Here is a 15,979-nt window from a genome sequence, read left to right as displayed (position 1 = left end):
CCCACATCTATAGCAGGCATCCTCAGAGGTTGTGAGGGCTGGTTGCCATAGATGTGGGGCAAACGTCAGGAGAGAATGCTTCTGGAACATGGCCATACAGCCCGGAAAACTCACATCAAACCAATAATAATAATAATAATAATAATAATAATAATAATAATAATAATAAAATAGATAGAAATATTTTAGACTAGCTGCGGGAAAGTTTGGTAAATCTTACTTGGGACTACAAGCCCCCAAATCCCCGGTGGAGAAGATTCTGAGAATAATCCTTGGATCCCGCAATCAAACGACAGATCCAAAGATTCCCTCGCCTTGAGCCAGTGCAGCGAAAGCAGTGTCAATCTGCATGTATTAGGCAGTGTAGACGCACCAGAGGGCTCAGGAAATTTTCAAGAAGAGTTCTTGCATTTCCTTGCAAACGAGGTGCCCCTGCGGGGTTTATAATCCCGGATTTAAATAATCCGGAGTACAATCCAGTTGTCTTGACCTACATCTCTCTCTCTCATCAAACCCAGCTGTTTCCAAACAGGAATCGCGCAAGGGTTTGACAGAAAGTAATTCCAAAAAAGGAATCAGTTCCTTGGTACATTGCAATGGTAACAATCCCATTGATTTGGGGACTGGACACTGTGTATGGTACAACAACAACAACAACATACTGTGAGATACAGGCCATGTCTGGTAAAATGGCAAAATTCTTTAATATAATATAATATAATATAATATAATATAATATAATATAATATAATATAATATAATATAATATAATATAATATAATATAATATAATATAATATAATATAATATTACTGTTGTTGACACTCACAGTGGGATATAGGCCATGTATGGTAGAATGGAAATAATAATAATAATAATAATAAAAACAGTATTATAAAGGAGATGGGATATTGTATTTTTGGGGGGTTGCTGTGAGTTTTCCGGACTGTAAGGCCATGCTCCAGAAGCATTCTCTCCTGACGTTTTTGCCTGCATCTATGGGTTGTGAGGTCTGCTGAAAACTAGGCCAGTGGGGTTTATATATCCGTGGAAAGTCCAGCGTGGGAGAAAAAAACAACAACCTCTTGTCTGTCTGAATCAAGTGTGAATGTAGCAATTGGCCACCTTGATTAGCATTGAACGGCCTTGCAGCTTCAAGGACTGGCTGCTTACTGCCTGGAGGAATCCTTTGTTAGAAGGATTAAACAAAATATTGTCTTTTGTGTAATGCTATTGAATCCCCAAACTTGGTTGAAGTGTGAGTAAACACAGGATTGGGACCAATCGTTTCAAAATGGGAGGGGAAGATATTATAAAAATAAGTATCCAGACACAACATCTTCCTTTGGATTTCTCGGCCAGGTGAGGGAGGAAAAAACAGCCAAGCCAACAAAGCGAACCCTGAAAGAATTAGAAAGTTTCCGAGGATGACACGTGTCTTGTAACACCAATAGATAGACACAAGGGTTTGGGCAGGCTTGGCTGTGGAAGTAGATACATTGACACATCTATAGAACAGATTTCCACCAGGTGTGCTCGATTTAGGTTGAGGTTTTTTTTGTGATTGGAAAAAAAGAGAAAAGTTTGGAAAACTTTTTTTAAAAATCCATGTAAATAATACCTGCTCCTCCCATGCTTTCTCTGGATCAAGCCCCATTTAAATGAATTGATTTCTGTTCCTCAATAGAGCCGCAGAGGCTATGGAATAACCGTTCCCAATAAGAGAAGAAAAAAACCCATTATTTGCTTCCATGAGAAAGTTTTCCAGACTTGGGGTGCATCCACACTGCAGAATGGATGCAAGTTTGACCCCATGGCTTAATGTGATGGAACCCTGGGAATTGTAGTTTGCTGAGGCACCAGAACTCCTTGCCAGAGAAGGTTAAAGACCTTGTAAAACTACAACTCCCAGGAATCTGTCGCATTGAGCCCTGGCAGTGAAAGTTGGATCAAAAAGTGTAGCTATATCCTCTGCCAATACTGGGAATGATGGAGGTTGTAGTGGCCACATCAGGAATAATTTATATTTTAACTAGATCTTATTGTTCCATAGCCTCGGAAAGCTACTTTTGGGGGATTACAGATCCCAACATCATTAACAGTAATTTTGGGGACTCTGGGAGGTATAGTTATCTCACAATAGCAACCTTTATGAAGCTCTGATGTCCTTTTGCATAGAGCAAGGCATGGTTGGACTATAACTCCCATGGGACCCTAGCAGAAATTGTAGTACCCAATGAAAAGAAACAGATCACCAGACTGGGAGGTTTTCTCTGGAAAGTGGAATATATCTATTTAGTAGAAGTGTTTTTCTTAAAGAGGTCTTGGAGCAAAAGTTGGATAGACAGTGGAAAGCAGGTTGGGATAGATGATCTCTGTGAAACCTTTAGGACTATGTGCTTTCTATTTAGACAATGGACTTTTCCAAAATAGGGAGCTCGGGAGGTGCTCCAGGTTGTGCTTTATTAGAGTTATCCATAAATATATATGGCTATTGGTGAAATGTCCTCTCATTTGCTTTAACCTTTCATCTGAGCATGTGCAGAATGCCTGCTAGCCATGATCAATAATTGCTGCTTACCCTTCTTCACCTGTCAGGATTAAGACCATTGCAAACCTAATGCTTTTGGCAAGGGGTGCCTCTACATAGAATTATTGCAGTTTGACACCAATTGCCATGATTTAATGCTCTGACATCCTGGAATTTGTAGCTTGGTGTCCACTTTGGCAGATAAGGGTAAGGCCTTGTAAAACTACAACTCCCATGGTTCCATAGCATTGAACCTTTCATGTGCTGATAGGTAACACAAAAAATCCCTTCAAAAGCACTTTTGTGACTGGCATTGTCTGAATACTAGGCTATGAAATCCGGAGAGTTGTAGATTGACAAGGTCTTTAGCCTTCTCTGCTGGTGCCTCCCAAAACTACAACTCCCAGGATTCTACAGCAGTTCAACTGCTCTCAAATCATATTAATCCTATAAGGCAAATGCAGCATTAGAAGGAGGCTTTTACTCCTGTCTTACATCCAAGCAAATTGTGGAGGAAAAGCAGTTTACTTAATGGAGCAAATCTAAGGTCAATTTTGAACTTAGAATGCCAACTTCTTATAAAACAGCATAGGGTTGTGTGCACAGTAGAGACTCAGTTAACCGGAACTCAGGCAACCAGAGCTTTCAAGAAAATAGAAAAAAAAGAAGAAAAAATATTTTTAAAGTGGTTTTTTAAATAATACTATAAAACTTTTTATAAACTTTATAAACTTTGCTTTTAATTTGCTTTTAATTGCTGTATTTCAAAATTAATATCACAAGAGTGTACGGTATGGTATAGCATGGAGTACAGTGTTAGTTAAGCCTATTGTTAATAGTAACTCTCAAGTAAGCAGAAGCTATATTTATCTGGCATCTACTAATGCTGATGGGTGCCGGTTAATTGGGTTAATTGGGTAATTTTATAACTGCATTAGAGTGGGGCCAGCAGTTTAGTTTCCAGGTGTAGTCCTGGGGTCTTAGGGAGACTGGGGGCTTCGCCTGGCTTCTCTTGCAGCCTCCTGTCTCCTCAACTGGACAGACAAACAGGTTGCCAAGGTGTGTCCTTTCACCTGGCCGCCTTGGCGCCATGGGCTTTGACCTCAGGCCCATTATTATCCCAAAACCAAAGTGGTCAAAGGGAGGAAGGGGGGAAGAAGAGGGGCGAGGAAGGACAAACTAGTGGAATCATTTCTGACTTCAGGGGTTGACCTGGCCAGATTTCTGGGAAGGGCTGTCCCTGGTGACACTCTGAGGCTGAGAGAGTGGGCCTTCCCCAAGCTCTTCCACTGAGACCAAGGGGTATGGGGTACCTAAGGTTGTCCAGTGGATTTTGATGGCTTGAATAGGGATTGGCAACCCTAGCCTCCCTTACAAGCACCATATTCTGTCTATGAAGTGAAGAAGAGTAACTTGAACTCAAGCAACCAGCAAAAATAATATTATTTTATAATGAAATCAATTTTGAGCAGAAATATAAGTTTGAATTAAGTTCACCTTTATCTGTCTTAATGTCAATCTTAATATCAAGTCAATACAAAATGTATAGTATGGTATAGGATGCCTACTTTTAATACAACAACAACAATTTATTGATTAGCCAGTTTATTATTTATTTATTTATTACAATATTTATATCCCGTTGGCCTTATCAAAGACAGACAATACAAAAACAACATACAACATACATCTGGTTCACTTAAAATAAAATACAGATATACAGGTGTCTGCCTGCTTGGTGCCAATGTAGTTTAGCTAAAGATCTATGCATCAACTACTTTTAATAGTAAATTAGGATAAAAATAAATTTTGAGCAGAAATGTAAGTTTGAGTTAAGTTTGCCTTTGTCTTAATATCAATCTTAATGGCAAGTCAATACGGAATGTATAGGATGGTATAGGATGCCTATTTTAATAGTAACAATTTTTCCAATATCTATTAATTTCCATGGGTGCCAGTTAACTGAGAGTCTACTGTACTTGGATAGGAGACCACCAAGGAATAAATACCAGGCTGCCTTTTAGAGGAAGTGGTCAAATCAACTCTGAGGCTTCCTTGCCTAAGAAAAGCCTAGGAAATTCAAGGGTGATCAGAAGTCAACAGGCAACTTGAAAGTTTAGAGAGTGTGATTTGGCCAATGTCAGGCAACAAACTGAGCAGAGATTCAAACTGGGGTCCTCATAGTACAACCTTTGTAAAATTGTTATTGACTGTATTGGTAGCTTTATTTCCATTTTGATCCTGAGGATGTGACAAAGTAAGTTTTGCCAAGGTCCTGATTCCCATTGTCAGTGTCAACTACACCATGGTCATCAACATCATAATCAATAATAACAATGATAATACTCCACCTTTCTCCAGTTTGCAATTTAAGCCTGTGTAGGCCTTTATGATGACCCTAAGGTTTTATGTGTTTTCGAAGGCCGGAATCACTGGGTTGCTGTGAGTTTTCCCGGGCTGTATGGCCATGTTCCAGAAGCATTCTCTCCTGATGTTTCACCCACATCTATGGCAGGCATCCTCAGAGGTTATGAGGTGTGTTGGAAACTACACAAATAGGATTTATTTACCTGTGGAATGTTCAGGGTGGGAGAAAGAACTAACACCTCCCAACAATGGATTCCCCCAGGCAAGAAGCAGGCAGGCTTCTAAGCTGCAAGACCATTCAATGCTAATTATGATGGGCAATTGCACAGATAAGAGTTATTTCTCCCACCCTGAACATCCCACAGGTATATAAACCTCACTTGCATAGTTTTCAACAAACCTCACAACCTCAGGGGATGCCCGACATAGATGTGGGTGAATCATCAGGAGAGAATGCTTCTGGATCGTGGCCATACAGCCCAGAAAACACACAGCAACCTTAAGGTTTTCTTGGCAAGATATTTTCAAAAAGAGCTCTGAGGCTGAGAGAGCGTGACTTGCTTAAGGTCACTCACTCAATGGTTTTTAATGACCTCATTCCAACACTTTTCTGAGTCTTACAATACTTCCAAAATAATGCAAAAAAAAAGTGATTTCTTTTGGGTGTGAAATCCATCCAGTCTACAGTTCCTCTTTTTCTTTAGAGAGAGAGACGGGTGGAATATAAATCCAATCAAGGCATCCTTTATAAAGACAACGAAAGATGTCAGTGTTGGGTATTTCAGTTGTGAGGGAATCCACTTCTTATGCAAAAAGTCTCACCCTTTTTTGCAAACGTTACTCTCCCAAGAACACTCAGCAAAGGAATTTACCCCGAGGGAACAACCTTGAGACAAAACAATAATAATACACATTTCAATGACTAGGTGTTTTGTCTTACCTATTTGACCGCAATCTCCATTTAATCCTGTGCAAACCTTATGCAGAGACAATAATATCTGGTTGGTAACTGTTTTCTTTGCGTCTGGGAAGCAGAGGCAAAGGCTTCGAATCACCCCTTTGTTTATGATTTTTTTAAATTGCAATATTCGTTGGTATTCCTCCTCCATCCGTTGATCCGGATTTGGGGAATCATAAGAGGAATTCCCACTCGAATAATCGCTTGAGTTGGGAATCAATATTTCTCCTTTTTGTATAGGAAAATGGAGCAATGAAATGGAATAGAAATGCGGAAAGTCTATTTTCCGACAATATTTACAAGAAAAGAAAAGCCCAGATGTAGTATTTCCAGAGATTGGAATCCAGAGGTGGATTCTAAGATGGAAAGACTGACGAAATTGGCAAAATTGAATGCAAATGGATGTGGGGAAATGCTCGTGTTGCCAGCTTTGGAATGGAATAATGGAATCCTATTTAAGGAGAGACATCAACGCACTTAATGTTATTATTCCTCATGCATACTTATTACTTGCTACTGTTTTTCCTTGCTTGAGCTTGAGCCCCGTTGAGTTTAAAGCCTTTTTTATTTGCAAAAGGCCCATTAAGTTGAAACAGTCAAGCTTTCAAATTCAGGAGAGTTTTTTTTAAAAAACTTGGGTGTAAATCCCTTTCCCTTCAATGGGATATGACTTCAATTCGGAGTAGCTCTGCCTACTGAAAGTAGGGCGCCTCTACACGACAGAATTAATGCAGTTGGTTGCTGTGAGTTTTCCCGGCCGTGTTTCAGAAGCATTCTCTCCTGACGTTTCGCCCACTTCTGTAGCAGGCATCTTCAGAGGTTGTGAGGTCTGTTGGAAACTAGGCAAGTGGGGTTTATATATCTGTTCAATGTCCAGGGTGGGAGAAAGAACTCTTGCCTGTTATTGTTAAAATTGATCACCATGCTTAGCATTGAAAACCCATGCAGCTTAAAAGCCTGGCTGATTCCTGCCTGGAGGAATCCTTTGTTGGCCCTGATTGTCTGGAACATGGCCATACAGCCTGGAAAACTCACAGCAACCCAGTGATTCCAGCCATGAAATCCTTGGAGGACACATAGACTTAATGCAGTTTAACTGCCATGGCTCAATGTTATGGTTTTCTGGGATTTGTTGTTTTTTAGGGCATGAAAACGTTTTTTTGGGGGGCAGAGAGGACTAAAGACCTTGGAAAACTACAATTCCCTTGATCCCATAGCAGGGACAAGTTAAGGTCGTGCCAAACTGTATTAATTCTACATTTTAGGATCCATCCCTAGTTGCTTCTGGGCAGTTAATTATTTTATAGACAACCACAAAAGCAGGTTGAAGGCAAAGGGGAGAGAATCCAATAACAGAGAAAAATAATCTGGTTTTTAAACAATCACTCATTACTAACGTAGCTGAAGTAGTCACAAAACAGAACTATATAAAGAATGGTCCAGAATTGTAACTTTATTCGATGGGAGACTTACTGTTCTTCTTGGAGTTTATATACTGTGGAATAAATGCAGTTTAATTCAATGGCTCAATGCTCTGGAAGCCTGGGAGTTGTAGTTTTGCAGAGTGTTTAGGGTATTAGTGCCTTACCAAACTGCAACTCCCAGGATTCCATTGCATCCAGTCCTGGCAGTTAAAGTGCTGTCAAACTGCATTAATTCTACAGTGTAGATGCACTCTTGGCTAGGAATGAGCCACTAGGGGATGCAATGGCTCAATGGACAGAAACACAAAGAGAAGAATGAATGAGTTACAATGGAAAGGGCTCAGCCAATCAGGGGACGACTTGACGAGCCGAGGGATTTCTCTCTCTCCTGATTGGCTGGGAGAGTATGGTCCTTTTCAAACTATTCTTTCTATACCAGGCATGGGCAAACTTGGGCCCTCCAGGTGTTTTGGACTGCAACTCCCACAATTCCTAACAGCCGGGAGTTGCAGTCCAAAACACCTGGAGGGCCCAAGTTTGCCCATGCCTGGTATATACCATTTAACAGCTTATTTAAAAACCAATTAAATACATTTATATTTATCGTGGAGAATAAATGCTTTAGTTATGATTCAGTTAGAGTTATGAATGCCCCCTGAGATAATAACATCTCTTCCTTCTCAATGTTTGTAGAATTAATGCAGTTTGACACTACTTTAACTGCTAGGGCTCCATGCTGTGCAATTGTGGGATTTGCAGTTTGTTGAAGCATCGGCACTTATGAGCAAAGAAGGCTAAAGATATTTCAAAAACATAATAATAACGATAATGATGGGTCGCTGTGAGTTTTCCGGGCTGTATGGCCATGTTCCAGAAGCAGTCTCTCCTGACGTTTTGCCTGCATCTGTGGCAAGCATCCTCAGAAGTTGTGAGGTATATTGGAAACTAGGCAAGGGAGGTTTATATATCTGTTGAAGGTCCAGGGTGGGAGAAAGAACTCTTGTCTGTTTGAGGCAAGTATAAATGTTACAATTAATAGTCTTGATTAGCATTGAATAGTCTTTCAGCTTCAAAGCCTGGCTGCTTCCTGCCTGGGGGAAACCTTTGTTGGGAGGTGTTAGCTGACCCTGATTGTTTTCTGTCTGGAATTCCTCTATTTTCAGTATGTTGTTCTTTATTTACTGTCCTGATTTTAGAATTTTTTAAATACTGGTAGCCAGATTGTGGTCATGTTCATGGTTTTCTCCTTTCTGTTGAAATTGTCCACATGCTTGTGGATTTCAGTGGCTTTTCTTTGTAGTCTGACATGGTGGTTGTGAGAGTGGTTCAGCATTTCTGTGTTCTCAAATCATATGCTGTGTCCAGGTTGGTTCATCCAATGCTCTGCTATGGCTGACTTCTCTGGCTGAAGTAGTTTGAAGTATCTTTCATGTTCCTTGATTCATGTTTGGGCAATGCTGCCTTTGCTGGTCCCTATGTAAACTTGTCTATAGCTGGGGGGATCCCAGCAAAGGATCCCCCATGCAGACATCAGCCAGGCCTTGATGCTGCAAAGCTTTTCAATGCTAATCAAGGTGATTAATTGCAACATTCACACTTGCCTCCAACAGACAAGTGTTTTTTCTCCCACCCTGGACTTTCCATAGATATATAAACTTCACTTGCCTAGTTTCCAACAGACCTCACAACCTCTGAGGATGCCTGGCATAGATGTGGGCGAAACGTCAGGAAGGAATGCTTCTAAAACACAGCCAGGCAGCCCGGAAAACTCACAGCAACCCTGTGATTCCGGACATGAAAGCCTTTGAAAACACATTAAATACATTTTATACTGCCTCATCACATTAGAGCATGAATCCACTTTAAATTCGGTTTCTCCCTCCTGCATAATTCTGGGGTTTGTAGTGTGGTGAGGCCCAGGATTTGTCTGGCTGAACCGTTTAAAGCCCCCTCCCTAAAGTGGATTTAAAGTGGATCCAAGCTCTAGTGTGATGAGGTCCTAAAGGCTATAGTTACGATTCAATTAGAGTTCTGAATGTACCTAGAGATAATAATAATATCTATTCCCTCTCAATGTTTGCAAAGGGGGAGAATGTAGAATTAATGCAGTTTGACACCACTTTCAACTTTCAGGGCGCTCAATGCTAGGGGATCTTGGGGTTTGTAGTTTGGTAAAGCACCGGCACTTTTGAGCAGAGAAGGCTGAAGACCTTTTAAAAACATGATAATAATAATAATAATAATAATAATAATAATAATAATAATAATAATAATAATAGACACTTGGAAAGTGTCCAACGTGGGATCCAACAGCCAGCAGAGTGTCTGCTGTGGACTCATATTGTTGTGTTTCAAATAATAATAATAATAATAGGGTAAAGGTAAAGTCCAGTCGTGTCCGACTCTGGGGGTTGGTGGTCATCTCCATTTCTAAGCCGAAGAACCGGCGTTGTCCGTAGACACCTCCAAAGTCATGTGGCCGGCATGACTTCATGGAGCGCGTTACCTTATATTACCTCCGTAGCGTTACCTATTGATCTACTACTCACATTGGCATGTTTGCGAGCTGCTAGGTTGGCAAAAGCTGGGGCTAACAGCGGGCACTCACTCCGCTCCTCGGATTCGAACCTGCGACCTTTCGGTCTGCAAGTTCAGCAGCTCAGCGCCGCCGGGGGCTCCAATAATAATAATAATAGCATTAATAATAATAATGATAATAATAATAATAATAATAATAGTATTAACAGGGCCGTAGCCAGAAAAAAATTTCGGGAGGGGTTTTGAAAATTTCGGGGGGGGGGGTTTGAAACCCTGACCCCCCCACCCCCCGTTCAGTCCTGTCAATATCTGCTTGAGATAGTGCCTGGAGGGACTCTTAATTTTTTTGCGTCTCATAGACTTAGCATGGGGATTTGGTTAACCAGTTAAAATTCATGAAAAAACCTGAAAAATTTCGGGGGGGGGGGGGTTTGAACCCCTAAATACCCCCCCCCCCGCTACAGGCCTGAGCATTAATAATAATGATAATAATAGCATTAATAATGATGATGATAATAGCATTAATAATAATAGCATTAATAATGATAATAATAATAGCATTAATAATAATAATAATACATTATTATTATTATTATTCTATTATCCGAAAATACATCACACAGTCCTAGACACTTGGGAAGTGTTCGACTTGTGATTTTGTGATATGGAATCAAGCATATCTATCTTGTTTGCTGTGTCATAATAAAATAATAATAATAATAATAATAATAATAATAATAATAGAATTATTTCCCCAGCTCTGAAAAAAAGATAGGAAACAAGGCAGGGCTTGGTTCATATGTGGAGGGAAATGGGGAGGGGGTTGGAAACTTTTGGAAACGGAGGGGCTTCAAGAAAGAAAGAAAGAAAGAAGTTAGTTCCTTGCTTCCTTCCTGAATGAGAGCGAAAAGCGCGCGTGGGCGTCCGTGCGCACGCCCCTCCCCTCTGGAGGAGAGGCCCCGCCCCCTTGGCTCCCCCCCCTCCCCCCTCCCCTCCCTCCCAACCCCCCACCCACCCTCCCACCCCTTTGCTCTGATGACACTGGAACCTCCTTAAAGTTGTGTCTCGCCACAGCCGTCTGTGAAGCCTGAGCCGGCTGGCGCCATCCTGGTTCTTTCAGAAAGAATGCCTTCCCTTTAAAGAAAGAAAAGGAAAGGAAATAAAGAAAGACAGACAGAAAGAGAGAAAGAAAGAAGGGAAAGGAAGGAGGGGGAAGAGAAGGAAGAGAAGGAAGAGAGGAGCAAGCAATCCGCGAAGGAGGAGGACAGACAATCTCCAAGCGGACAATCCCCAAGCAAGCGAGCGAGTTCCTTTCTTCAGTCTAACCTGGCTCTCGGCTCTCCTCTCCTGAGTCTCCTCCGTTTTGCCTTTTTCGGGGGGCTTCCAGGCTCCCCCCGCTGACTTTCCGGGCTCCGATCCCCTCCGATCCCCTTCCTCTCTTTCCCTTTCCCTTCCTTTCTCTCTCGACTCTTCTTGCCTGTCTCCAAAATGCTCCCAGATCCGTAAACTCTGCTGCGTAAAAGTGCTCCCGCTTTGCGCAAAGTTGGGGGCCTTTGGGGAGGAAAAGGGAGGAGGAGGGAGGGCTTAACCCCCCAAAAAGGGGGCGGAGAGACCAGAGGGGCCCCCAAACCCAGCCCCGGCCCATTATTAGCCCCCTGATTAATTAATTAGCGATTAATATTGATAGCGGCAGGATTACGCAGAGCTCTTACCGGCCTTCCTTGAGGACTTCGCTCTTTCTCTCTGTTGTTTTCTTTTTTGGGGTGGGGTTGTACCCCAAAATCAGAGGTAAACAGGTAGGGCTTTGAGACCCCGAGTTAATGCCAGTCTTCCTCGCCGAAGATCGAAAGAGAAAGAAGAGCCGGAACTGCTTCTTTTTGGAGAGGTAAGTGAGTGGGCCAAACCCTGCTTTGGAGAAGAGAAGAAACCAGAAAGGACTCCCCAAACTTGTGGGTCTCTCAACAGCCAGAGAGATTTCTTTCCGCGCCTTTCAAACCGTTGCCTCGTTTAGTTGACTGCTATTATGTATTATTATTATTGGGTTGCTGTGAGTTTTCCGGGCTGTACAGCCATATTCCATAAGCATTCGCTCGTGATGTTTCGCTCACATCTATGGCAGGCATCCTCAGAGGTTGTGAGGTCTGTTGGAAACTATGCAAGTGGGATTTATTTACCTGTGGAATGTTCAGGGTGGGAGAAAGAACTAACACCTCCCAACAAAGGATTCCCCCAGGCAGGAAGCAGGCAGGCTTCGAAGCTGCAAGACTTTTCAATGCTAATCATGATGGGCAATTGCACAGATAAGAGTTATTTCTCCCACCCTGAACTAGGCAAGTGGGGTTTATGTATCTGTGGAATAATGTCCAGGGTGGGAGAAAGAACTCTTGTCTGTTAAAGTTGCAATTAATCACCTTGATTAGCACCGAATAGCCTTGCAACTTCAAAGCTTGGCTGCTTCCTGCTTGGGGGAAATCCTTTGTTCGGAGGTGTTACCTAGCCCTGATTGAATTCCCCAGTTTTCAGGATGTTGTTCTTTATTTATTGTCCTGATTTTAGATTTTTTAAAATTCTCCAGACTTTGTTCATTTTCACCTTTCTGTTGAAATAGTCCACATGCTGTGGATTTCATTTGCTTCTCTGTGTAGTCTGACATGGTGATTGTGAGAGTGGTCCGGCATTTCTGTGTTCTCAAATAATATGCTGCGTCCAGGTTGGTTCATCAAGTGCTCTTCTATGGCTGACTTCTCTGGTTGAGTTAGTCTGCAGTGTCTTTCCTGTTCCTTGATCCATGTCCGGGCAATGCTGCTGCCTTTGGTGGTCCCTATGTAGACTTGTCCTCAGCTGCATGGTGTACGGTAGACAACACTCTTTAACAATCACTATGTCAGACTACACGGAGAAGCCATTGAAATCCATAAGCATGTGGACTATTTCAACAGAAAGGAGGAAACCATGAAAATGAACACAATTTGGCTACCGGTATTTAAAAAACTCTAAAATCAGGACAGTAAATAAAGAGCAACACTAAGAAAACAGGGAATTCCAGACATTTTATATTTATCGTGTCAGAGGCGAACCGAGGGTATATTTGTGATGTATTTGGAAAAACAAACAAAGTTAAAAACTTAGCATTATACTAAATGTCTTTTGACCAGTAGTGGCTCTGGTGTTGCTGTAAGAAGGTCCTCCATTGTATATGTGGCAGGGCTCAAGTTGCATTGTAATAGGGGGTCTGTGGTTTGCTCTTCTCCATTCCAGAACTGAAATCAGGGCCAGCTAACACCTCCCAACAAAGGATTCCCCTAGGCAGGAAGCAGCCAGGCCTTGAAACTGCAAGGCTTTAAAAATCTAATCAAGGTGATTAATTGAAACATTAACAGACAAGAGTTCTTTCTCCCACCCTGGACATTATCCCACAGATACATAAACCCCACTTGCCTAGTGTCCAACAGACCTCACAACCTCTGAGAATGCCTGCCATAGAGGTGGGCGAAACGTTAGGAGAGAATGCTTCTGGAACATGGTCAAACAGCCCGGAAAACTCACAGCAACCCAGTGATTCCAGCCAGGATAGTCTTCGACGACACACAAAACAAGGAAAGGTTGTTTGGGGAAAGTAGGAGGGAGACGAGACCTAAACATTGTATTGCGTTTAGTTGTTATATGGTTTCAAGTTGTTATATGGTTTTCTGTTGTGTAGGAGATAATGCTTCTGAAACAGGGCCGTACAGCCCGGAAAACACACCGCAACCTAGGGCTTTTCCACACAGAATATCAAGGCAGAAAATCCCATAATTTCTGCTCTGAACTGTGTTATTTGAATCCACACTGCCATATATCCCCGGTCAGAGCAGAAAATGTGGGATTTTATTCAGCTATGTGGAAGAAGGAGCCCCGGTGGCAAAGTGCGTTAAAGCACTGAGCTGGAGACCGAAAGGTCCCAGGTTCAAATCCCGGGAGCGGAGTGAGCGCCCGCTGTTAGCCCCAGCTTCTGCCAACCTAGCAGTTCGCAAACATGCCAATGTGAGTAGATCAATAGGTACCGCTCCGGCGGGAAGGTAACGCCGCTCTATGCAGTCATGCCAGTGGCCACATGACCTTGGAGGTGTCTACGGACAACGCCGGCTCTTCGGCTTAGAAATGGAGATGAGCACCAACCCCCAGAGTGTGAGTAGAGCAATAGGTACCGCTCCGGCGGGAAGGTAACGGCGCTCCATGCAGTCATGCTAGTGGCCACATGACCTTGGAGATGTCTACGGACAACGCCGGTTCTTCGGCTTAGAAATGGAGATGAGCACCAACCCCCAGAGTCGGACATGACTGGACTTAACATCACCTTTACCTTTTATGTGGAAGAACCCACAGCGATTCTGACCATGAAAGCTATCGATAATACATTATTGTTGTCCTTATTTTAACCCAAACTTTCCCCTTCTTTCCCTCTTTTTGCGCTTTTGTTTTCTCTCCTTTCTTCGCAGGTGAGCCGAAGGAAGAGAGAAGACGCGTCTCCTCAACATCAAGACAAGACTTTGGACACCTTTTCTCCCCTTGATTGAGGGGAAAGAAACGCCTCTCCTCCCTTTGCAAAGACAAGAGACTCCTCTCTCTCTCCCTTCCCTCCTCTCTGCCCAAAGTGCCCAAACCTTTTGAGTCTTTGGAGAGGCGTTGTTGGGGTTTCTTCTCCTCCTCCTCCCAATTCCCTCTTCCCTCCCTGGGCTCCTGGAAAGGCTTTTCCTCCCTTTTTGGGGCTCGGCTCGGCATGGAGGTGAGCGCGGAGCAGCCCCGCTGGGTGAGCCACCACCACGCCGCCGTGCTCAACGGGCAGCACCCGGAGGCCCACCACCCGGGCCTGGGCCACTCCTACATGGACCCCTCGCAGTACCCGCTGCCCGACGAAGTGGATGTACTTTTCAACATCGACGGGCAAGGCAACCACGTCCCGCCCTACTACAGCAACTCCGTCCGCGCCACCGTCCAGAGGTATCCGCCTGCCCATCACGGTGAGTCCAGCCATGGCATCTTAGACGCGGCATGGGCAAACTTTGTCCCTCCAGGTGCTTTGGACTTCAACTCCCACCATTCCTAACAGCCTCAGGCCCCTTCCTTTCCACCCTCAGCCGCTTAAGCGGCTGAGGGTGGAAAGGAAGGGGCCTGAGGCTGTTAGGAATGATGGGAGTTGAAGTCCAAAGCACCTGGAGGACCCAAGTTTACATGTGCCAGGACTTTAAATTGAATCTTTCCCCCTTGTCATTTGGATCCAAAAGTGGGTCCTTTTCTGTCCACCCAACCACAGCTCTTGCCCATTCGATAAGCCGCTAATAGTGGTAGTAAAAGCCTAGGAATGAGAACCAGAGCGCGACTAAAATGCGCCTGGACAAGCAGGAGAGTACGTTTGATGTTTTCCTTGCTCCTAGCCTTCTTAAACCCTTGTTAAGTTCCATCTCCTCGCCATTGGGAAGGGAAATGTTGGGGAATCTGAGCTGTTAAACTCAAAATATAACCCTCAGTTAGGGTGATTCCCATTATCAGTATAGCAAAGTACCAGAAATAAACTTCACAAGCAGTAGAAACTTGCATGTCATGAGCTGGGATATGTGGACAATCAATATAGCAGAGTATCAGAAATAAACTTCACAAGCAGTAGAAACTTGCATGTCATGAGCTGGGATATGTGGACAAGTAGGAGAGCGGGTTTGTTGTTTTCCCTTCTCAAACTCCTGTTAAGTTCCATCTCCTCGCCATTGGGAAAGGAAATGTAGGGGAATCTGAGCTGTTAAACTCAAAATATAACCCTCAGTTGGGTGATTCCCATCATCAATATAGCAGAGTACCAGAAGTAAATTTCCCAAGCAGTAGAAACTTGCATGTCATGAGCTGGGATATGTGGACAAGTAGCAGAGCGTGTTTGTTGTTTTCCCTTCTCAAACCCTTGTTAAGTTCCATCTCCTCGCCATTAGGAAGTGAAATGTTGGGGAATCTGAGCTATTAAAATCAAATTAATCCTCAATTGGGGTGTTTCCCACTATTAATATAGCAGAGTATCAGAAGTAAGCTTCCCAACCAGTAGAAAGTACAGTAGTCTCACTTATCCAACATAAACGGACGTTGGATAAGCGAATATGTTGGATAATAAGGAGAGATTAAGAAAAAGCCTATTAGACAT

At 43.1% G+C, this 15,979-nt stretch overlaps 1 protein-coding gene across 10 annotated transcripts in view; it reads left to right on the top strand.

Moving 5' to 3' along the window:
• gata3 (GATA binding protein 3) overlaps positions 1–15,979 on the top strand; it is an 88,478-nt gene that overhangs the window by 15,054 nt on the left and 57,445 nt on the right. For 3 of the 10 annotated variants that reach the window (XM_062983281.1, XM_062983282.1, XM_062983283.1), the window contains exon 2: positions 14,295–14,816. In XM_062983281.1, coding sequence (XP_062839351.1) covers positions 14,576–14,816 — 241 coding nt within the window. In that variant the 5' untranslated portion in view covers positions 14,295–14,575. Of the gene's footprint in view, positions 1–10,843; positions 11,702–14,294; positions 14,817–15,979 lie in introns of those variants that run through there. The other 7 variants (XM_062983284.1, XM_062983287.1, XM_062983290.1 and 4 more) reach the window with 6 other exon arrangements.

Source organism: Anolis carolinensis, chromosome 5, assembly GCF_035594765.1.
Source record: "Anolis carolinensis isolate JA03-04 chromosome 5, rAnoCar3.1.pri, whole genome shotgun sequence".
In the NCBI taxonomy this organism is placed as follows: domain Eukaryota; kingdom Metazoa; phylum Chordata; class Lepidosauria; order Squamata; family Dactyloidae; genus Anolis; species Anolis carolinensis.
The sequence above is the reverse complement of the archived record's forward strand: the minus strand, read 5'-3'. Positions and strand labels throughout refer to the sequence as shown.